The 25,132-nt window shown below is 41.1% G+C and overlaps 1 protein-coding gene across 8 annotated transcripts in view; it reads right to left on the bottom strand.

Annotated features, from left to right (window-relative positions):
• FRAS1 (Fraser extracellular matrix complex subunit 1) overlaps nucleotides 1–25,132 on the bottom strand; it is a 420,704-nt gene that overhangs the window by 155,354 nt on the left and 240,218 nt on the right. For all 8 annotated transcript variants that reach the window (XM_058547329.1, XM_058547330.1, XM_058547331.1 and 5 more), the window contains 2 exons: nucleotides 4,806–4,958; nucleotides 4,423–4,569 (listed from right to left, as the gene is read on the bottom strand). In XM_058547329.1, coding sequence (XP_058403312.1) covers nucleotides 4,423–4,569; nucleotides 4,806–4,958 — 300 coding nt within the window. The remainder of the gene's footprint in view (nucleotides 1–4,422; nucleotides 4,570–4,805; nucleotides 4,959–25,132) is intronic.

Here is a 25,132-nt window from a genome sequence, read left to right as displayed (position 1 = left end):
CAATCCTGGAAAATTTCCAACCATTATTTCCACAAATACTGTTCCTCCACTATTACCTCCATTCTTTCTACCTAGAACTCTTAATACACATATTTGAATCCTCTCAGTATAATCTCCAAGTCTCTTGACTTTCACTCTTATCCACTCTTTAGTCTCCTTCAAGAAGGCCTTCCCTGACTCTCCAGAATAGAACAGATCTCTCAGCTGCTGCTCTTACAGCACCCTAAACATTCCATTCATCTTGTACATAACAATTTTCATTTAAGTGAGTATTTAACATTTGTATCCTTTAAGCTGTAAGCTTCATGAAAACAAAGACCAGGTTTGCTTGTTCCTTGCAATAGCCCCCAGCGCTAGCTGGTTATCTAGTATATTGTAGGCATTCAATAAACACTTGCTACATAAATGAGAGAAGCCAGATATTGTAATTATGTATACTCAAGCACTAGCATCTCTGCCTCATTCAGAAATCTTCTCTAAGTATGTGCCAGAGGAAAAGTCTAGAGAGTGATCTTGTGAGTTAATGATCTCATGGACATCAAAGTGTGTGGCACAGTTCAGGAAAAGCACCTTCCTGTAAAATGAAAAAAAAAGAAAGTCCTCTTGTTTCACCTACAAGAAATGCCATTAGTTTAAAACATTCATTAGAATATGTAAATTGGTAATTAAAGGTCCTAGGAAAATTCTAGGTTGGATTTTCAAACAGATAGTTTGAGAATAATTAGAAAAGAATATTTTAATTGTTGGAAACTTGTATGAAACTAAACTTTTTCCTTTTTTTTGGCTAAAATTTCTACACATGGTGTATCTTAATTTTGGCAAAGGGTTTGACAAAAATTCCAAAGATAAACTTGTGAATACAAAAATGAAGTGGGGTCTAGCATTTAGGTGGATTTAAAGATGGCTGAAATGCACACTCAAAAAGTCATCAGTAAATCTTTGTAATTGGTAAAATAAATGTCTTTAGTAGAGCATTATGATGAAGTCTTAGTTTTTTACTTGATCAATATTTTTATTAATGACTTTAATGAAAACAAAAAAATCATGCTAATGATATTTAAATATGCCACACACTCCTATACAGAACACATATATGGCTAAGTTTCACCAGCTAAAAGAACAACTCAAACTTATGTTAGCCGGATGAAACAATAGACTAAAAGTAATCAGATGAAACAAGCAAAACCAGACGTAAAGTCTTTCATTTATGTTCTATGACCAATTGCACAAATAAAGGATACAGAAGACCTGTTTAGACAGCAGTTCCTATAAAAAATGATGTAAGAATTTTAGTTGATTAAAAGCTTACTGAAAGTGTGATATGATCACTAGAGAAACTAACACAATCTTAAGCTGAAGAGCCTTCCTGTAACCTAAATGTCAGCTGGAACCTCCTGCTTGACATGAAGCTGCAAAACGAGGCCCAAACGCCAGTTCCTCAGCTTGGGAGACAGGCCAACGCCCTGACCTGACAGCTGAGAGTTCCCTGCAGTTTACTTCCTCAAGCTTCTGCCTGCCTCCATGTCCTTGAGTCCTTCTAGGCAGTCTTTCATTTCCCCTCGGTACCTCGAAGTGTAACTCAGCCCCTTCACTGACTTCCAAAAGAAATGGGTTCATGCCGAGCATCTTAACATGTTAGAAGACTGTATGGAGGATTTGGAGGGATGCAGTAGTGTGACACTAAGGAGCAGGGGGCTTCCACCATTTCTATCTGAACTCTTCTTCCTCTCTCATCGAACTCCTCATCCCCTCCAAGGCAGTCTACAAATGACCTTGTCTCACTCAGAGCAGGAATGCACATACCAATGTCCCTTGGGTTCTCAGCCTCCATCTCCAAAGGAATGTTTTCTCCATCATTCCGACCACCCAGGGTATTAGTCCGACTGCAGTCATGTTGGTGTGACCACATCTGGAGTACCAGGTGCAGTTCTCTGAGGTCACTGACCCCATAGAAAGTGCCAAGAGGACAACAAAGAAGGTGGTGACTAGACCGGAAACCAGTGAGGGAAGCAGGGATGTACTATAAGTATCATTCATTGAGGAGGAAGGGACCTCATAGCTCGTGAAGTCCATACTCCCTCTTAAATAGGCCTGTTTTCTACCACAGCTCTGAGAGATGATCATCCATTTCCGCTTAAATACTCCATTGGCTCCAGTTCTGCTAGCGGCAGAGAAGTCCAAGTGAGAGATGACAGTTACTTTCAAACTTTTGAAGGTAATCATGTGAACGAAAGAGGAGACAGTCTATATTGCTCTAGAGGGAAGTTCTAGGGCCATTGAGAAAGAACTGTCAAACAACAACTGCCCCCCAATAATGGACTTGGCTTCCTTCCTCATCTGCAGAGTCTGAAGGGCAGTGAGAAAGCATCTCTGCACTGGGTACAAGGCTGGCTGGGGTGGCTCTGGAGTTGCCCTCCCACCCTAAAGCACTACGGTTCAAGCACTGAGAACCTCATTTATCATCTCTTGTTTACAGTTCCTGCTTCAACTGGTCATCCTTAAATTTTAGAGCTCAGTAGGTAATTTACAAAGGTTTCTATAACCAGAATCTAGACAGCTCTCCAGCTCTTACTTTCTTCTATAATATGGTTATTAATGCCTCCCCTTAATACTGATTATATTTCCTTAAAAGCCTTTTACTGCACAATTTCTAAAACTGTCAGGCCTATAATTGTCTATAATGATGAGCATCAGAAAGGGACGTTTTTTATTTTTTTCACCTACTAGAAACTCAAATACCCCAACTTAGGGGCATGCTTTATTCAATCTTTGAAAGAATGAAACTTAAGCTTTAGCAAAGGACTAAAGTCAGAAGATTCTTATTTAACTGAAATAGTCTCTAAAATCCTATTTACATGGTAGCATAGCAAATGCATTTGTGCAGAGATCTCCCTGCACCAAGGCAAAAGCTTCTCAGAAGAAAAATATTTCAATGCAACATATTTTTGTCACCTAAACTCCACATAAGGGATTCTATATTTTTTCTTTCGAACTTTTATTTCTGTGATTCCACTGCCGCGAAGAGCTTCATAAATCTAAGTCACTCTCTCTCTACCAACACTCTCTTGCTCTTGAATAGAACACGTATTTCATTCATGTCTCTTGGGTTATGGAATCTATAGATCTGGCAGACAGTTGATATATACGAAACAAACTTTTTGTTACAAAAGTAAAGAAATCTTTTCATTGGTCCAAAAAAGGGACTTTATCTCTGGTATCTCAACAGATGATGCAAAACAGTGAGTTCCCTATAACTTCATTTCAAATGCAAATCCTTGTAAGCATCTCAATAAACTAACAGTGAGACCGATCTTTCTATCTATAAAATACAAATCTCTTTTAATGCTTGATTTGCCTCTCATTCCAGATGATGGTGATGATGATAACAACCACAACAATAGCTAATCTATACTGAAAGCTTAGTCTCTGCTCCGGTCTGTGCTAAGTGCAATAACATCAGATGTAGGTACTATTATAATCCCCTTTTGATAGAAAAAGAAGCTGAGGTCTCATAGTTAATTCACTTGCACAAGGTCACAAAGCTAGTAAGTGGCAGGTAGGATTTGAACTTCAGTCATCTGCCTCTAGAGCCCACTCTCCTAACCACTACTTTATAGTTCCTTCAATATGGTACTTCCTAGGACACCAAATTGAAATCTCAGCACTGTATTTGTTAACTGTCATTTTCAAAAGGAGAAAGTATAACAAAATTTTTTTGCAAATGACAGTTTAGTGATTGAAATAAAGTAAGCCCCCTCAGCCTATCTCAAAAATGTTCCTTCATCTGTGAAAGATTTCCTAATATTTTTTCCGCTCAGATTTGCCCTTTCTCTAATTTATCCTCTTTGTTTTGCCTGACTCAGGTAATTAATCATATTTTGACTTGCCTGAAAAATAAGACACGTATAGAAGTAACTCTCATGCAAGACAAAATAACTACTGTTTGGGCAGAAACTAAATGCTTTGTAGCATGCCAAGCCTCGCACATTGTCAATATTCAACAAATACATGTCAAAAACAAATTAAATCCAGAGAAGTGCTTAGGCCACTGATTGTGTACTAATTTGAGATCCACTCCCTGCTCAGGAGCTTAGAATTGAATTGCAGAGATAAACCATAAGATGAAATAGACAAATGCTTTTATTTTTTTAAATGAGATAACTAGAGACCAGAGAGGTTAAATGACCGGCCCAAGATCACACAGCCGGTACTTGCAGAGGCAGTCTCTAGCCCAGCACTTCCAATTAGGCTGATATCTGACTTATAATCTGCTAATGGCATCCATATGCCTTTGCAGATTAATTTTCTTCCTTTTATAAAAATAAAGACTACCAGGTGAGACTATGGTAGCAAGAACTTCATATTTCTTCAATGACCCCAGGAAAGCAGGAAAGGGGAGAAAGTTCATTTTTAAAAACCTACGTTGACAAGCACGGTTGTCATCGAGATAGTGCCCTGGAAAGCAGATGGTGCTGCAGGTACCAAGGTGGGACAGAACGAGGTCGGGGTCACATGAGGAGCAGGAGAAGGGTCCTTTGCCCTGGCAGGTTCTGCAGGAGGAGTGACATTCTGCAGAGGGAAAAGAGACACAAAGAGAACCTATGAAGCCAAACTCCCTTCCAAAGCAGCATCCCAAGAGCAGTTAATAAAAGCCCCAAGGCTGAGAGCGTTAGCTGGTCTGGTTCATTGTCCCACAGTGTGCTTCCTGCCTCCTCTCTCTCTCGGGAAGTTCAAGCCTTCTCAGCTACTGCCCCAAAGAGAAGCTCATGAGGCACTGCCAGCTCCTGTGTCCAGCACTTACTCACTTTTACAAGCTCCTCTCTCTGCGTAGTATCCAGAAGGACAATCAGGAACACAGCGGTCCCCTAGCAGCAGGTACCGGGCATTCTGGCATCGCAGGCAGATGCTCCCGGTGTTGTGGAGATCAGCTGCACAGTGCTGGCACAGCGGATGGCAGTCTGGAGAGGGCAGGCGAGCACAGAGAAGGCACGGATGCCATGAGCACCAAGTCTCATCACAACACCAAAGGGCAGAAGGGATTGCAATTCCCACCGCTGCAGCACAGCCAACCAGAGAGCAGCCCAAAGGCAGGATATGCTAGTAAAGTAGAAGCTGAGGACCTGTGCAAATTGTGTGTTTGAGGTTTTTAGAAAATGGCCAGGCCCAGCACAGCAATTGAGTTTCCATCCCTTTCCAATTGAACGGCTTTCAAGTACTAGGGCAGCATGTGATAAATACTTGCTAGGGGTATAGAGAGAACTATCAGACTAACAGAAACAGTATCCTCAGTACTATCAACATTTCCCCCAAGAGCTCGGAGAACTCGAGTACAGCGTGCCCCCTATTCACAGTGCTCCTGAGCGATGCTCAGTGGCCTCCACACGGCTCCTTCTCACAGATTTGGCCTTCCAGAGTCAGGACACAGTCTAGGCATTGGTATGAAGGGAATGGGGTTAGTAGATAATTGGGTTGAGTTGGTGGACAATTTTAGCCTTTACCCAGAGGTAAAGTTATGAAGAAGAGTTATGAGTTGAAAAGTCATTTTCATGACCTGATACAGAGTTCACAGAAGCTCTGCTGTGTCAGTTGTGACTAAAGCTATAAGACAAATTACCTGGTACAGACAGAACTGTATTTTGTTCTCTCCCATATAATACTCGTCTTTTAATTAAAGAACTTGATTGTGCTCAGCTCCCATTGCAGGTGAAAACTTCCTCTGTCCTGCTTTGAGTGGTAATTACCCTTAAGTCCCATTTACCATCCTCCATCCCAAAGGTGGAAGAAAAACCACAAATCCTGAATTACCCACCAAAATGAAAAAGGAGTAAAGACCTAGGAAAAGAGTAGAAAGAGTGCTGGTTATAGAGCCTTTCCATCTTCCCCTGTAGGATTCAAAGCACTGTTCGCATTTGCTAATGTACCGCTCAGAGACCCGCTACGTCCTGCTTCATCTCAGTCTTGTAGATAGCTATTGTGATTTCTATCGACGTTGACACTAAAAAATCCTCGTGAATAAAAGATTGCCTGTCCCCTGAAATCTGTTAAAACAGGTCTCCCTCTCTATACCCTCAGTGATACACTCTCTTAATTGCTGACCATGTGAGACGTGTTCCCTGCACAAGAAGCAGGTCTCAGTTCCACAACCAGCACCCACTCATCTGCAGGAGAAGCCTTTCTCCGACCTTTGCAGCCACTCCAGAAGTTGAACCAAAGTGTCCTCTTCAAAAATGCTGACACCCAGCAGCACGCAAAATAACAGCCCCTGACCTTTCTCTGAACTTTGGGAGTCTCAAATTACAGGCAGCTTTTTGCCAATAGTAACAGCAATTCTTGATATCCTAAGAGCCAAATTAATCCTCATTACAGCTCTTTAGTAAATTATAAAGGAAATGATGACTGTATTGAGAGAAATATGATAAGGAGACTATTTCCCCCTGATTTAGTGTATGGTTTCCACACAACAACAACCGTTTGTTCTCTTTTTCCTGTGCCCTCCTCACACTGCCAGGAGCACAGCCTTACATGTGCAAAAGGGAGATTCAAAAAGCTTTGAAAGTTGCTGGAGCAAATGGAGGTGACTGTGTTTTATGATCACCTTCTGAGTGGGTACATGTTAGGACTGGAAACCCGGGAAACATTACTGATTCAAGGCTCCATTATTTGAAAAGTCACAGCCTCATCCTCTTTTAACCAAGTGCTTACAGAAGAGTTCTGGGCTCAGGCACGCCTCAAGATCTGCAGGTGTTCAGTGGTCTAAAAACTAGCTGCATCTTACTGAAGCTTTCTCTAGTGTGCAATTAGAGAAATGAAAAAGAATAATCACCAAATGATGTTTTGAAGAGAAAGTAAGCAGATCTCTGGAGTATTTTGGGGGCATAATAAATAAATATTTATGGACTGTCTGATCTTGAGGATCTCTAGAAGCTGTTTAAATGAGGAGCGTAATGTGTATTAATTACTTCTAGAGGAAGCTAGAGCTAGATTATGGACAGTAATGGCAGCTGCTTTCAAACCTTCACTATTCTACTCCAGTCACCACCTCACCCTGCCCACCCTTCCATCTCCTCCCAGGTTATTTCATTTTCTACTTCATTCAGCCCATCAAGCGTGAGTACCTTTGACTCCTTTCTGTCAACCTCAAAACATCTTTCTTTACCCACTTTTATTTCATTTCTTCTCCTCTCACAGGATGAAATGGCTAATTCCTCCACCCACATTCTTCATCCAATTTTCAACATTATTTCAACATTATTGCATCATTAACCTCCATCTGTCTTCACTCTCCTTGACCTCAACCTCCAAACATGTTCTGCATTACTTACCCCCCCAAAAGCTTTTCTCTACAACTACCCCATCTCTTGCCTTCCCTTCACCACCCAACTTTCTTGCCTCCTTAACTCCTCACCTAACTGTAATTTGCCTTCAACCTCCACAATTCTACCATGGTATTGCCTTGAAAAGGTCTCAAAGGTCTCTGACCACCTCTTAACGACCAAATCTAAGGGCCTCCTCTAATTCCTGACCTGCCTGAAATCTCTGCAACACATGACACTTTGGACCACTCCTCCTTGACGCCCATTTGCATGCTTTACCCTGGTGCTCCTCTTGGCCAGGTCCCTGTTCTTGCCTCTGATTGCCTGATAAAAGTAGAGGTTCCTCACAACCCTCAACTTCTTCTACCCTCCTAACCAAGTTTCATTCTCTGGAGATCTTAAACCAGACCTGGTTGTTTGCATCATATTTTGGCATACAGCTACCAGAAACCAGTGGAAAGGGCTCAAGAGTTGCAGAGACTCCAAAATCACTCAAGGCCTCGTGCTCTCTCCATGGCTCCATGGTAAGCCTTAAGAAGGCATCAGATCAATCACCAGATATGTCCCATTGCATGATGGAGTGAGAACCCAGAGGCAAGGAGAAATCAATAAATGACACCTAAAAATATAAAACAATAAACTTCAGGTTGCCCAAAGTCTTATATTAATTCAAGTTAGTTTATAGTTTTACCATACACAAGAGATTGTAACTACAACTACCCGAGTCTGGAAAGTTGGATTCTCTAACTCTTTCTGTTCACCACTTATATTCATTCCTTATTCATTCATCCATGTTTTAAAAAGTCATACTGAACACCCAATCCTATGAATAGATTCATTCCAAAACAACAATCTGAATGAGTCTTGTGTTAACACATCCATGCAAACCTCCCTTCCCAACTCAGCCATATACAGCTCCCAACAGAAGACCACTTAAAATAAATATGATCAGAAATCCTGCTCTGAAGTCAACGTGAAGGTTGATTGACTTTTATTAAATCAACCAGAACAGAAAAATAAATTCCTAAAACCTAGGAAACACCTTTGTCTTGAGAGGCTTGAAGTCAAAATCTCTTTGTAGAAGAGAATTCCTTGGGAGAGCTCAAAATGAGTAATGATGTGCAGGAAAAGAAGCCAGAAATCAGAGCAACAAAGGCTTAAGGATTAATGCCAGTGTTCTGACTTACAATCAGAAAAGTGTAGTTCCCGAGAAACAGACTGCAGAACTTAGGCATGACAGGCTACAAGGGGCCAGGCCCACTGGGCACCACCTGTAAGCAAGCTTCAGCTCAAGCCCAGGGTGCCACTGTGAGCTTCAGCACAGAAGTGGGGCTCAGTGGGGCTCAAACAGGGATCATGAGGTTTTATTTTTCTGACTACAAAGTGAGCCATGGAAGAAAATATGAAAAACATTTTTACAAAGTATAAATAACCATAAAAATCACCCTTTTAGAATAAAAAACTACTAACATTGACTTTTTTCATAGCTCTTTTTCTACACAATTTTACATATACAGATTTTTACATAGATGAGATTATATTACATGTCGTCATATATCTTTTTTTACTCAATACCATCTGCATTTCCACATGTCATTAGTGACTCTTTGTAAACATCATTCTTAGGGGCTGCATAATAGGCCAGCATTGAAAAAACAAACAAAAAAATCTACCATTTTTCTTGTACTTGAATATTTACTTCCAATTTGTCCACTTTATAATTAAGGCCATGATAAAACCTTTGTGCATTTTAGATTATTTCCTAAAAGACAATGTCAAGAGTATAATTCATATTATTATTATATCTTACATTTACTGAGCTCTGAATATATATTAAGCACTATGCTAATTATTATAAATGCATAATCTCATTTGAAAAGATGAAGTAGGCAGTGCTATTAACTCCATTTTAAAGATAAGAAAACGTACTCAGAGGTTAAGTCCTTTGCTCACACATGTCATATCCACACTGACTCCAAAGCATATGCTTTTAATTACTTTATTGTAGGTGCCGTCAAGTCTATTCCAACTCCTAGCGACACTGTGCACAGCAGAGTGGACCCCTGCCTGGTCTTTTTGCACCATCCTCTCTCCTTCAGCGCTATACAAGACCATGCTCCACTGCTATCCATAGGGTTTTCATGGCCAATTTTTTCAGAAGTGGGTGGCCAGGTCCTTCTTCCTATTCTGTCTTAGTCTGAAAGCTCCGCTGAAACCTGTCCACCATGGGTGATCCTTCTGGTATTTAAAATACCGGTGGTATAGCTTTCAGAATCACAGCAAAATGCAGCCACCACAGTATGACAACCAACAGACAGGTGGTGTGGTTCCCTGACCAGGAAACTAACCCAGGCAGCGCCCAGTGAGAGTGCCAATTCTTAACCACTAGACCACCAGGCCTGGCTTTTAATCACTACAGGCACGAAAAAAAATGTATTCTTGGGGCTGGCCCGGTGGCGCAAGCAGTTAAGTGCGCGCGCTCCGCTGCGGCGGCCCGGGGTTCGCTGGTTCGGATCCCGGGCGCGCACCGACGCGCTGCTTGGTAAGCCATGCTGTGGCGGTGTCCCATATAAAGTGGAGGAAGATGGGCACCGATGTTAGCCCAGGGCCGTCTTCCTCAGCAAAAAAAAGAGGAGGATTGGCGGATGTTAGCTCAGGGCTGATCTCCTCACAAAAAAAAAAAAAAAAATGTATTCTTAATAAGTATTACAAATTTTTATCCAGAAAATTTGCATCAATTTACATATCCAAGAGCCATTCATGAGACTATTTCATCATAACTTTGCCTGCACTATGAAATTTACAGATAGTAAAACAATCTTGGGTAATTTGGTTGGTGAAAACTGGTGTTATATCGTTTTAATTTGTATTTCTTTCATTGTAAGTGAGGCTGAGCATTTAAAAATTCTTTCTTTCAAACAACAAAAATGTTCAAATGTCTACTGTACTCATGGAGCTTTCAGTATGATGGGGAAAAACGACCCTAAATATATAATTACAATTGAGTATGAAATATATGTAATCAAACAATAATTTGAGATATCAACCAGTGAATTCTTCCCTTGACCACTGTAACCACCCCCCATTGGACCAGGAAGCACAGGCCATCATGCTTCCAGAGAAAGTTATCAGAATTAGACTCACAAAGATACCAAATTCACAGAACCCAGGGCACAGGTGAAAGAGAAGACAAAACAAACTTGAATGTGCATTGGAGCTAACAGACCCAGGCCCTCCGCTACCAATACAACCCCTCCACTCTCCATCTCTGTACCCCAGCCTAGTAAAAACCTCCAAGCTGGAGAGGAAGAACGAGCAGAGAGACCACTCACTTTTCCCCTGCCTTCCCCTCCCATGGAACAGGTTGGAGGCAGCCGAGTGGAATATTCAAGAATCTAATAGTAAAGCAGACTTGGACTGTGCATCTTGCCTTAAAGAGGGTTGCCTCCAAATTGAGTCCTGTGTCACAGAGCAACAGAGATGGTGGCATAGCAGATGAGCAACAAGAGAGCATATGGCACACACTGAGATGAAGGACTGGCATGAGACTGTTACAAACATTCCATAAAATGCTAATCGGGTAAGTACAGGGGCCATGGAAGTCTATAACAGGGGTACCAACTCAGTCCAGGAGGCAGGGAAGGCTTCCCAGAAGAGGCCAAGACATGAACACTGAGTGAGAGTTAGCTGCTCGAGGAGCTGGACAGTGGTGGGAGGGTTTGGAAAGGATCCCAAGAAAAGGGAAAACTTGGGCAAAAACCCAGAGGCTAAACAGAATAGGATGCCTTCAAGGAACTGAGAAAAGTTCAATATGGCTGGACCATGAAGAATATACAAAAAAGCCACCCAGGTCCTGGCTGCACCAGTTTTAAAATACCTTGTAAGTTACGAAAAGGAGTATGGATTTTACCCTAAAGCAATTGGGAATTGGTTTATGTGTCTGTATGTCTTTTGCCAGTCTATCTACTGAGGTCTCTGTGTTTTTATTATGGATTTAAATGAAGGTAACTGGTGATGGGAGAAGACATTAGAACTACAGCAGAGAACCAACAATCCAAGAAAACTCTGACATACGGCAGCTCTCAAAATGAAACTTTTGCTGGGGAGGGGAAAGAGGTCCCTACTGTTCTCCCCTCCTTCCCTCCATTATGTCTGTAGAAGACCCTTCTCTGCTAATAACATCCCACAGCTAAAGTGTTGTCAAGGGGCTTATGCTAGACCAGACATATTAAGAATATTAAGAATACTATATCTTCTTTATCCATTCATCCATTGATGGACACTTAGGTTGCTTCCATATCTTGGCTATTGTAAATAATGCTGCAATGAACATATGGATGCATATATCCCTTCAAATTAGTGTTTTCGTTTCCTTCAGATAAATACCCAAAAGTGGAACTGCTGGATCACATGGTAGTTCTATTTTTAGTTTTTTGAGAAACTTCCATACTGTTTTCCATAGCGGCAGCACCAGTTTACTTTCTCACCAACAGTGTATGAGGGTTCCCTTTTCTCCACATGCTCGCCAACACTCATTTCTTGTCTCAGATAATAGCCATTTTGACAGGTGTGAGGTGGTTTCTCATTGTGGCTTTGATTTGGATTTGATGCTTAGTGATGTCTTTTCCTGTGCCTGTAGGCCATCTGGATGTCCTCTTTAGAGAGATGTTTATTCAAGTCCTCTGCCCATTTTTTGATCGAGTTTTTTTTTTTTTTGCTATTAAGTTCTGTAAGTTCTTTATATATTTTAGATATTAACCCCTTATTGGATGTATGATTTACAAATATCTTCTCCCATTCAGTATGCTGCCTGTTTGTTTTGTTGATGGTTTCCTTTGCTGTGCAAAAGCTTTTTTTTTTTTTTTTTAAGATTTTATTTATTTATTTTTCCCCCCAAAGCCCCAGTAGATAGTTGTATGTCATAGCTGCACATCCTTCTAGTTGCTGTATGTGGGACTCGGCCTCAGGATGAACGGAGAAGTGGTGCCTCGGTGCGCACCCGGGATCCGAACCCGGGCCACCAGCATCGGAGCGCGCGCACTTAACCACCAAGCCACCGGGCCGGCCCTGCAAAAGCTTTTTAATTTGATGTAATCCCATTTGTTTATTTTTGCTTTTGTTGCCCTTGCCTGAGGAAACTGGCCCCCCAAAAATATTGCTAAGACCAATGTCAAAGAGCTCACTGCCTATGTTTTCTTCTAGGAGTTTTAGGGTTTCAAGTCTTATATTCAAGTCTTTAAATTCCTTTTGAATTTATTTTTGTATATGGTGTATGATAGTGGTTCAGTTTCATTCTTTTGCAGGTAGCTGTCCAGTTTTCCTATACAATGGAATATTAGCCATAAAAAAGAATGAAATCTTGCCATTTGTGACAACATGGAGGGATCTAGAGGGTATTATGCTAAGTGAAATAAGTCAGACAGAAAAAGGCAAATATCAAATGATTTCACTTATATGTGGAATCTAAAAAACAAAACAATGAACAAACAAAATGAAAAAGAAGCAGATTCATAGATACAGGAAACAAACTGATGGTTACCAGATTGGGGAGGAGTTGGGGGGGATGGGAAAAATAGGTGAAGGGGATTAAGAGGTACAAACTTACAGTTATAAAATAAGTAAGTCATGGGGATGTGGTATACAGCATAGGGAATATAGCCAATAATACTCTAATAACTTCGCATGGTAACAGATGGTAACTAGACTTATTGTAGTGATCATTTTATAATGTATATAAATATCAAATCACTATGACATACACCTGAAACTAATAGGATATTGTATGTTAATTATACTTCAATTTAAAAAATATTAAGAATACTATAACATAAGTATATGAAACCTATCATGACTAAAAATGGAGATCTTGGGTGTCCCGTGAAAAGGAAGAACAACGTACCAACAGTTTGTCTTCCAGGCATGACTGCGGAAGACCTTTTCACAAATTGTCAGCTTCCAAAATGCCTTTAAAAGAAAAACAAAGTAGAATTTGACCAAATCAGTAGTATCTAGTAGGTAGCCCCTACCTATTTGTTGAATGAAAGAAAAAAATTATTGGAGTAAAAATACCATGAAATTGTGGGGAGTTTGGAGGCTGATGAAAACGTCGATGTGGATTGCAACACTTGGTTTTCAAAATCCACTCCAGGCCAAGAGGAAAAGGGCATTACTTGGCTGTGTGTGTGACAACTTCCAACTGCCCTGTCAGTACAATTTGAGATAATGAAGAGAGAACTATCCCCATGGCCAGCCAGATGTATTAATTATACAATCTAAACATGATTAAGAGGTGGGATGAGCCCTGTCTCCAGGAACTGCAGGAGGTGACTATGTGTCCCAGGGAACTGCTATGACACCAGTCACTTCAAGTACAGTAAAATCTATTGGCATATTTTCCGAGAATGAAGGAGATTTGGAGGCCACTCTTGAATTCTTCTTGGCAGGTGGTGACCATCTGACAAATCCTAATTCAGATCCTTGCTGCACCCACACTATAGAAATACAACTGTCAGAAATTGTGTCTTTAAAATGGAAGTATATTCAGAGAGGCAAACAAATTCACAATACAGTGATTCCCCCTATAATCCTCTTTACCTCACCTTCCACGCCTGTTCCTCCCCACAGGTGATACTTGAAACAATTTCACAGGATACACTAGAGGAAGTTTATATTGTCACTGCTTAATTTTTACCAGGACAGCACTTACCAAAACAGGGGAATTGAGTTTCCAACCCACCAATCTAGCAGCCTCTGCAAGGATTAACATCCCATCCTAAAAGCCCCATCTGTGCGGTAAGGCATTTACATCTGACCTTCCTGTTTGTAATAAAAAAAAAGAGGCTAACCTCAAATATGTCTAAATGGTGAGTGTGCATCCATTAATTGCTTAAAAACAGCGCCTATTGCGAAGGCTGTCTCTCAGTCTTCCCATTGCTACTAGGTAAGTAAATCTTTGTCACTATTTCAGTTACAGTGAAGAGTCTTTAAATATAGGAATCATTAAGGGCAACAAGGAAAGAAGAGAGACCCAGGATACGTTTATGTTTAGCCTGTTTCAGATTACTGGTATATAGTAAGCATGTGGTGGTGGGGAGGGCAGATGGCATTCCAGTTATTTGTATATGTGCCTGCTTGCTAACAAACCCGGTGAATTAGCACTTTAAACAAACAAATTAATGACACATTACAAGGGAGCCTGGAAACGGAGTATTAGCTCAAGCTGAAATAAATACATTTCTTGTTTTTAAGCAAGCAGAGCATTCCATTTGTTTTCTAAATATGCACAGCATGCAGACACGCTAAAAATTTAAATAGATAAAAAATTAATATTTTGACTCAGCAGCTGCAATATCCTCTAATATGTTACCCTGCAGCTGTGAGGAAATTACATGTGGTCATCACCGTGTGATGCTTTCTTCAAATCACAAAGGCTCTGCTTTGAGGATCAGTGAGGATTACCCACAATCATGATGGATGGAAGCACACAGCAGTGAAATGACTTATTTCATGTCTTTGGAGCAAAGTCAGAAAAGCTTGAAGATATTAAAGTAAATGTGTACTGTCGTAGCAATGGCTTTGGATGCTGGGGTATTGACTCCTTAGCTGATAAATAATGATCTATAAAGACAAATTTAGACACACAGTGAGATTTTTAATAATGTCCTGTGAGTCGATTAGGTTCTTAATGCAACCACATTAAATGCATTTGGAAGTGGTTAAAATAATCAGCACTTGTAACTGTTCCTCATCAGGCGAAAAAGAAAGGATTTCATGCCGAAACTCAGGGCCCTTAAAGTGTGTATAGAATTTGAATTCTGACGCCAGCTTTAAAATTGATGGGGTTCTAGGTGTAGGATAAGTACAGAAGGAGTCCAGAAAATAACAAATGGATGGCAAAAGAGAAAGAAGTATCCTCTCTTCCCCTTTTGATCATTACTTTAGTCCTGGCCCACCCATGAGCTCTTATAAATCATGTGTTCTTTTTGTTCGAGGCTCTGAATTAGTATGAAACCATAAAACAAACAAAACAAAACAAACAAAACTTCCGCTTTTTTTCAGAGTTGGTAGCTATTGTTTTACCCTGAAAAAACCAACCAACCAAAAAAGAAAAACCACTATAGTAGACTGACCTTAACATTATAGGACAATGATTTCTACCCAGTGTTGACAGACTCAAATGTGTTGGGAAGGCTGCAGTAGGACCCAAGGAGACAGACAGACAGAAGAAGGAGAGGGGAGAGGCAGTGTCAGATGTAAGAGCAAAGTCTCTCCTCAGTTTTGGTGCCAGTATTCACTGCCAACAAGGGGACATGAGCACCACTCCTGCCCATTTATCTTGATGCTCTGTACCTAGCCTCCCATCAGTTTATGTTTACTCTTGGTTTACCTCTAAAATAGAAAAACATTCACTTCAGTTAACATTTATGGAACGTCAGTTGGGTGTGAGACACATGGAATTTACTGCAGGAGACAGAGCATTGAGTCAGACTCAGACCCTTCCCTTGAGATGCTCATGACAAGGTCTAATGTCAGAAGAAAACCACACGCAAAATGCAATAGGCGTCTAAGGAGGACCAGAGAATATTTTACCCAAACGGAATAAGAGGGACTTAAACTTCGCAAGACATGGCAGTAGCTAGAATGTCGAATAGGGGTAGGAAGGAAGCAGGTGTAACTCAACTGTTTTGAATCACACTGATTGAAAAATCGGTAGTAGGTGCACAAGAAAGTCAGGAGAAGGAAGAAAAGGACCTGGTGGGTGGGGGGATGAAGATGGGGGTTTTCTCTCAAGCTTTTGGAGTATGGAGTTTCTGTGGATGAGATGTTCAGTGGGTAGACAGACAGAAATGAGATGATCAGCACGTGTGTACCTGAACGGACTCTAAGGAGAAAATAGAAATGAGGACTGGATTAAGGCTGTGAAAGACAGTCCTAGAGGAAACAGGGTGGGGAAGGAAGAAGAGAGGGAAGGATAAAGAGGGAAGCAGGGAAACGAGTTGAGTAACCAGAAGAGGAAATAACTGACTGGGAGGATCAGCTCAGGAAGGTGATGGGGCAGACGGGCTCCGGGTCACAGAAGGAGGGGCTCCCTGGGCCAGGGTGAGGAGCTCCTTTCTCAAAGGCAGGAATGAGGAAAAAGAGGTATCTAGAAGAAGATACAGAGATATTTGAGGAGAAAAGTGAGGGAGTTTTTTGTTGTCATTGTTTTTATCAGATTATGTTAATCTCCTAAACAAAAAAAAAAAAGAAAGGAAAGATGTAAACTGCTCTGAGTAAGATTTGAGCTGAGGGAAAGTGTGGAGAGTGCATATTGAAAGGCCATGGTGGGCACGATGACAAAGCATCAAAAAGAGTTGTAAATAATATGATTGCCAAGAAGCAGAAAAGGTCTTACTGGAACTAGATCAGCTGAGGAAGGCCGATGACACAGTGTTCATATGCGTGTCCTCTGAAGTGGCACTGCTACAAAGCCCAACTCTGTTGTTTACTAGCTGTGAAACATTGGGTAAACTGGTCAATGTCTCTAATCTCAGTCTCTTGGGCTATAAAATGGAGATGGCACTAATCACAGGTCTGACCTCCTGGGGTTGCAGTCAGGATTAGATGAGATAATGTCTGTGAGGGGCTGGCACATAGTAAGTGCTCAATAAACATTAGCTATCATTGTTTATCTGTAGTAGGCCCAACAGGAACTGACATTGATATGGATAATCGTGCTTGCATATAAGTCAATGGTTTTGCCTATTACATATAAACCACAGTAATTTACATGTGTATAAGAAAAGCAGGTGAGTGTAGCCTTAGCAATTTTGCTAACTTTAGTACTGAGGAGGATAACCTGCGAGTCTAAATTCAGCTGTTTTCTTTAAGCATAGACCCTCAAAAGCCTTGTCTGCAATTCCTGCCCTGGCCTGCAGTTCTCACGAAGACAACAGCAATCCTGACTTCTTTGGGAGCCCTGCCAAGCTGAAAGCTTATAAGTAAGTTCTTTCTGTCATTACTAAGGCTAGGTAAGATATTGTTTAGTAAAAGTCACATGAAGGAGAAAATACAAGTTCTTTTTTTTTAACTTAGGAAGGCCTCAATGTAAGCATAGGTCACGTTCATTTTTTCTGAAAGGAAAAGTTCAAAGAAAAGAAATGCCTTGAAACATTCAATCATCCTTCAGCAGACAGTGTGGTCTGTTAAATAAAACACAAATCGGGAGAACAAGGAAGAGACAATCATTGAAACTTCCGGAGAGAGACTGGATATGCAATTCACAGTTCAAGCAATAGGAGATAGAGTGACACGATGAGAACTAAGAAAAGAAAGTGCATTGCAAAAAAAGATAAGGAAAATAAAGAAGCAAGTGTTAAAAAAAATAGACACAAGAAAATTGAAAAAATGTAGAGATAGACTAGGACCAGACAGAATGAAACGGGAGATGAAAAAGAAGAGATAAGCAAAAAATGGGTCACACTAAGAAAGATCCTTGATATAATTACTATACAATGCATTAGAAGGGGATTATAGCAGACATTAGGACGCCAGATCTGAGTCATTCATTCACCCAGCATTTCTTGATCACCATCTATGCACTAGTTAGGCACTGCACTGAGCTCTTATTCCTACTTCCACAGGAAGGTTTTTTGGCATGATTAGATGAAAAGATAAGTGAGAAAATGCTTTGAAAATTAGAAAACTCCACAGACACATCATTACTGCTATTAACAATAACATGAAAAACAGATCTAGTCCCAGCTGAAGCTTTGGAAGCCATACTTAACCTACCATGGACCAGGCAGTAAATCTACCTCCTGATTGTTATCACCCAGGTCCACAACAGGAAAATGGCAAATCAAATTAAGTTACACAAACATAATGGAATGCTAGTTAGCCATTAAAAATGACAATTATATGAATTCTTCTAATATTTGCCAACACGTGGAAATACATAAATTAAAAATGATATTTAAGAGAAATGAACAAAGAAATACATAGCTGTAGACTATAACCATAAAAAAGGCATGTACATATCCATTGAAAAAGATTAAAGTAAATGAGGAGTGATATAAATTATTAAAATTTAGTATGCATTAATGTTTTTCTTTAAAGTCTATTCATTTAATGTAATAAGAACTCATGGCAATCTAAAACAGCTTCCTTAACATTTAAAACAGAGTAGCAAGTTCTTGCAACTTTTCCCAACAGTGCCTCTCCAAGCCATCTTATCATACCAGTCCCTGACAATCCATCTTTTTTATTTTTTTCCTGTGAGGAAGATTAGCCCTTAGCTAACATCTGTTGCCAATCCTCCTCTTCTTTGCTGAGGAAGATTGGCCTTGGGCTAACATCCGTGCCCATCTTCCTCTACTTTATATGGGACGCCACCACAGCATGGCTTGATAAGCAGTGCCTATGTCCAGGCCCGGGATTCAAACCTGCAAACCCCAGGCCACGGGAGCAAAGCACGCGAACTTAACCACTATGCCACCAGGCTGGCCCCTGACAATCCACCTTTTAATCCACCAATTAAAACAACATTCTTGAGTGAGTCCCTATTGTTGTAATCAACTGTATTTGGCATCATAGAATACAACAAAATGGTTGAGTATGTGGATTCTGGAATCACACTCTCTAGGTTCAAATCTTGGCTCTATCTTCCGACTTTTGTCATTTTGAGCAAGTTACTTAACTTTTTTGTGTTTCAGTTTCTTCATATATAAGATGGAGATCGCATTAATACCTACCTTGGCGGATCATCGTTAATATTACATGGCAAAATGCATTCAAAGCAATTAGCACGGTGCTTGTCACATAACAAGCCCTCAGAAGAGTCACCTATTATTAGACACCATGAAAAGATCACTCACAGGGAACATGAGCTAGTCCCTGCCAAGTGCTAGGTAACTGGTAACAACAAGCAGCATACTAAGAATCACAATGTGGGAGACGCCAATAGGAAGCTGGTCCTAGAAGGGAAGGAATCTGAGCCAGGCTGTGAGGGAAGGATGGGTAGGATTCTGAAGACCAACATAAGGTAGTAACTGCTGCACGCTTATGGTGTGTGCCTCTTTCCTTCCTTTCAGCTTATAGCCGCAGAAGCAGCTACAGCAAGATGTAGGGCTGTGCCGATCCACTGCCCCCACACGCAGAAGCTGCTGTAAAACAGAACTGGCTCTCACCTCCCTGGCTTCAAGTCACCGTGTCTGGTGGCAGAGCTGGTGCAGTGGCTCGTACAGGGCTCCTTCCCAGCTCCTTAATTATGTTCAACTTGAACTGTTTTTTTCCTTACTCACTGTTGCAATTGTATCAGCTTATTCCAAAACAAGGAATAATCTGTGCATTTTAATCCATGCATTTCAACTTTTCACCACTTTTTTCAGGGCCCTCTTTCAGAAATAATGAAAATAAACAGGGAAAATCATGGAAGGGACTCAAAAGGTGTTTTTTTTTAATGATTTGGAAGAAAACTAACGGGCTTTCTAATCAGTCAACAAACGGCTTCCCCCAGGTTCCGAGAGCAAACACTTCTCAGACCCAACACTGGGGGACAATTACTGATTGCTCTTCTGTGCTGTTCAGCAGGCAACAGAGCGGCAAACCTGTGCATTCTCGGTGACCCCTCTGCTTGCTCACAGAGAAAGAAGGAAGAAAGCAGGGAGGGAGGGACAGAGGAACGGAAGGAAGTCCACAATCTGAGTACAGGCTGATTATTTCATTTTACCTTCAGGGAGTGCCAAAAATTGTCTAATATACTAACATCAGTTAGTGCAGGGCTTCCCAAAGATTGTTCTGCAAACCACTGGTTAGCTCTGTGAGAGGCTATAATCAATAAAAGGAGGGGTCTGCAATTAAATGTTTGGGAAATGATGTCCAGCCTCCCTCATCTCAGAGATTCACAATGCACATCTGCTTATTTAAGGTTCTGAGAAATCCTGCAATAAAGGTGCTTAACTTTATTTAACAGAGAGTTTCCCAAATGTATTTAGCCAGGAGTCTTGTTTGCATGCAACACCTATTAACCATCGCTAAGAACTTGAGTAGCAGGGAATACAATACGAAGTGCTCAGAGCAATATTTATTGACTGACACGTCTTCTTTTGCTTCCATTTTGGCACAGATTTACAAAGAAAACGAACCAGCATTTAAAAAATTTTTAATTTTAATTTTAATTTTAAGCAAACAAATTTTTAATCCCCCAGAATTCTACCACTCTAACAAATCAGCTGTTTAAAATATTCCAGTCTTCCCCTCTACAGTATTACTCTCAGTATTATCTCCTTTTCCACATGAGAACTCAACAGTACAGCCTTCTCATCGGGCATTCCACAAAGCCCAAGGCATTTTTTTATGCATCTGCATTTGGATATTTCTCCCTCATGTTTCCTTTTTAATTCTCACCCCCTTCTAGGAAGAGGAGAAAGGTTTTAGCTGAGAAAGACAAATGGAGAAGGCACCCCAGGCTTTGGAATTTGGGGGGATAATGTTGTTGAGATGTGGGTAAAATATAAAGCAAAAAAAAAAAATCTATGAAGAAAAAAGTGCTGGCTTTCCATAGCACTTAACCATGTCTGCGACAATCTTATCCACTCTTGCCTCTCACCCCAGTTCATTCATCTTTGTTGAAAACCTTCAGCCCTGGTCTAAATCTCACAAACTGTATATTTGCTTTGATAGACTTGGAGGAAAAAAACCCACACATATGACAGCTCCGTATGTGATAACACATGGAGGTTATTGGACCTGTTCCCAGGAGGTGTTCATTCTTGTCTGTGTGATAGATTAGATGTAATTTTCTTTCTTAAACAACTGAGTGCAATTAAGAGGTCTCTGATGATGATCTTAGGTACAGCTCAGATGGAGAATAAATCCTGTGAGTAAATTCTACCACCCTGCAAAGCTCACGCACGGTAGAGGGAGCAGAGAGGGTCCCTCTCCAGGGCTTCACTGTGCTAGGACGTCCCAAGGACAATGAATATACATTCCACTGACAGCACGGTGTGGAGTGGATTATCTTCTGCCTTGTCTCTCATCACAGGGCTCCTCCTAACACCTTCCTGAGTTTAGATAAAAGTCATTGAAATGTTCCATGAGGTTAACTCTGACCTGACTGAAGCAACACTTCAGTTAAAAAAAAAAAAGTCCCAGGACTTTAGGTTCAGGGTAAAATAAAGACAGCAGATGAGCTCCTGGTGGCTACAGTAAGAAACCTATGTTCACTTAGACCTTAAGCCTCCTCCTGGACAGCTACCCCTGGATGTCCAACAGTCACCCCATATTCAACTTTTCCAAATTCAAACTCACTATCTTCCTATTCCCATTCCTCAAATTTACTTGACCAGAAACCTGGAAATCATCCCCAAAACTCCCTCTCCCTTAGCCCCCAGGGCTAAGAGATTGCCAACTTCTGTTGCTTCTATTAGGTTGAACTATATGAAACTGCCATTATTTGACCGTTTGGGCCCACAAAACAGCAATATATATATATATATACGTATTTCACACGGGTCAAACTAATATATAATCAGTACGTAGTGAAGCCATGCCCCCTTCTTTTCATTCCCTCAGCAATTTTCTCATTAAAGAGCTTCATCTCTCATCTGGATTCCTACAACTACCTCCTAAAGGTCTTTCTGCCCCCAGTCTTGTCTTCTTCTACACAATCTTCTGCAGATCTTTTTCTTCACAGAAATGCAACCATGACACTCCCCTCCTTAAAAACCTTCAAGAGATCCCCACAGCCTTGATGACAAAGTACGTTCTCCTTAAACAGAACGTCCAAAGGCCTTCATGACCTGGCCCGGCTTCTGTCTGCTTCAGGTCCCACCACTCCCACACTCAGGGCTGGCATTCTACTTAACTCTTTGTTGGTACCTGAATAGATAATATTCTTTGGCCCCATTTTCTGAAATGCTCTCCCCTCCAAATCTCCAAACCCCTCTACTTCTTATTCATCTTTCAAAATCATCTTAGTTATGACATGCTACAGAAAGCTTTCACTACCCACTCCACACACACACACACACGCGCGCATGCACACACACACACACACACACACCCTTCACTGTGGGTTGGGGTCCTATCCCATAGGTTCATCTGATATCCATGGCAATATCATATTCAGCACAGATCCCCTTCCTTCACTTCACTGTATGTTTCTTGAACACAAGCACAATATCTCATTCATCTAGGCATCCCCAGAGCCTAGCACAGTGCCTGGCATGGGGCGTGTACTTAATAAATGTTTGATGAAGCTGTAAATGAATGAATGCACTACAGTGCTTCAGAGGGAGGTGGGAGGTGTTTGAAAAGGGCATATATTTATTGAAAAAGCAACCTTTGGAGTCAGTGCACTTCTCTGAAAGATCAAGAATTGAAATTACTGGTAAAATTTTTCTGTAACAAATACTGATACACCAGTGTCTATTCAACAAAGGATTTCCAAGCAGCAGACAATGGCTACCCTATTTAAAATCTTTACTTAATATACCTCATTCCCAGGACAGCCAAGGTTTGTCCCTTCCAACTTATTTTAGTGGGACCTGCTCTTCTTGGGCTGGGGATTTCCAGAGTCATTTAGCCTAGTCCCATGATTATTCTAACGGTCCCCTATTAGACTTAAAAAATTAATGCAACTCCTAATAACCTAATTTACTATCAAAGAGGGCTCTGCACATTACAGAGAACAGAATTCATTAAAAGTTAAATTTTCCAGTCTCCATATATAAACATTTATTTTTAAAATATGCCCCAGCATAAAATTTTCAGGGTCTACATACAGAATAGATTGGAAATAGAAAAGCCATCATGAAGCTCCAACCTTCTAACCCCTCTCTCTGACTACAGTCTCCCTTTCCCCCAACCCATCCTCCATACAGCTTGCAGATTTCCTGCCTATTACACACCCTTAGTCAAGTCACAGCTCTCTCAAAAACTCTCAGGACCCTATTGCCCACAAGATTCAGTCCAAACTTACTGGCCTAGAACTTTGGGTTCTCTATATTCTGGTTCCAGCTTAAATTTTCCACCTGTTTTATCTAATCTTCCTTAATACAAACCATGTTCTTTAGCCAAGTTGGACTACTCACTGTGGTGAACAGCTGTGACAGCCCCACATGTCCTACTCTCTGGTCCTGTCACCGGATAGACCATGCCTGGAAAGCCCGTACGACTCCCTCTGTCCAGCTGAATCCTAGCTGTTCTTCAGGAAGAATTTTAGCTTCCCCCTCCTCCATAACACTTTCCATATTTTTTGAAGGCCTACAACTCATACTGCCCGCTGGTGTTATTATCCATAAATTGCTTTGTAGTATTTGTTAACTGCACTTGTGTCTTTGGTTCACCCCCTTAAGTAGCCTGGAAGATCTCTGCGTCCCCTCAAACATTAGCTCAGCACCTTGTGACCAATGGGGTCTCAGAAAATATCCACTAATGTGCTTTAACCATGTCAGGAACCTCTTAGTTCTCATGGTAGCTGCTCCTTCATATCCTAAAGTAAGAATCAGTAGCTGAATTCAAGCTTACAAACTATAATAACAGCCAGCCCCTGCCATCCCCAGGTTCCTCTTCAAGGGCAGGCACTAATGCCTCCCATTTGCCCACTTCCCAAGTCAGTCCTGACTACAACTGGTAGTACTGGCAACAGGCTCACACCCTACAGCTGGTGGGGTATCTCATTAATCTCAAGCCTGGACTCTCTGAGCTTCTACTTTTCATTGCCCCTAAAATGTCTGCAGTCTTTATAATTGGGTTTTGCCATGAATCTCAGCATTTTTTGGCTGCAGCCCTGCTCTTGACAGTTCAGTCTTCCTAGGGTATAGACTTGGGCCTCAATGTCTAGTCTTTAGCTAAGGTCACACACAGAAAGGAATGGATTACCCAGGACCACGGCACCACTAGCCACACTTGGGGGACTGTCATTGACTTGCTGTGCCCCCACCCACCAAAGTGGACAATAGAGATATCAAATGCTGTCCCAGACTGAATGTGCCCACTCAAACTATGATCTAGACAACTGGCCACACCCCTCCCTGCCCAGGGACCAGCCCTACAGCCAGGTCAGCATGCATCCAGCCAGATCCTAGCTTTCTCACCTTTCCCCCCTGCCCAGTGGAATCCCAGAATACAACCTGGTCAAGCCCTGCAGGGCTGTGACAACTGCAGGCAAATCTCTTCAAATTTCTCCTACAATTTGGAGAGGTAGGTCAAGAAATGTGTAAGAACCCACTGATCTGTAAATTCCCCTCTCCAGACTGTTGAGGGTAGGGTCATTGTCTTATTCATCTTTCTTTCTTTTTTTTTTTGGTATTCTGAGCATCTGACCATTAGTAGACACTCAAAGATATTTGCTATATGAATGGATGGATGAACACAAACACTAGAAGTCTCCTTCATCATTATCCAAATTCCAGGCTACTTTCCTAATTTATTTGTTGTTGAGATCTGAGTTCTAAATGAGGAGGAAAAATCCCATCCCGAGACAACTGATTTACTCGTAGGCTAACCTCCCTAAATTTTTGTGCCTGGGGCTGATGGCAAAGGTTCCCCCCACTAAGAGGCAGGAGATAATGTAGGTAAAAGGGAGAGAGTCTTCAGAGTGATTGTTTTGAAGAAACATTTTGCTATCTTAAGTTGAAGTGCACCATATGCATATAAGGTCCTATTATCCTCACTTCGATCTTCATTAATATGAGGTTCTAAGTTTTTTCAGGTATTGCAAGAGTATTATTAGAAGATTCCATTTGAATCCACAAACATTTACTAAATATCTGATAGGAAGCAGTGAAGTGAGTTCCCACATATGAGACAAATGTCTCCTGAAAAAGAGCTCTTAA

Source organism: Diceros bicornis, chromosome 8, assembly GCF_020826845.1.
Source record: "Diceros bicornis minor isolate mBicDic1 chromosome 8, mDicBic1.mat.cur, whole genome shotgun sequence".
Lineage (NCBI taxonomy): Eukaryota > Metazoa > Chordata > Mammalia > Perissodactyla > Rhinocerotidae > Diceros > Diceros bicornis.
This window is presented reverse-complemented; position numbering and strand designations above follow the sequence as displayed.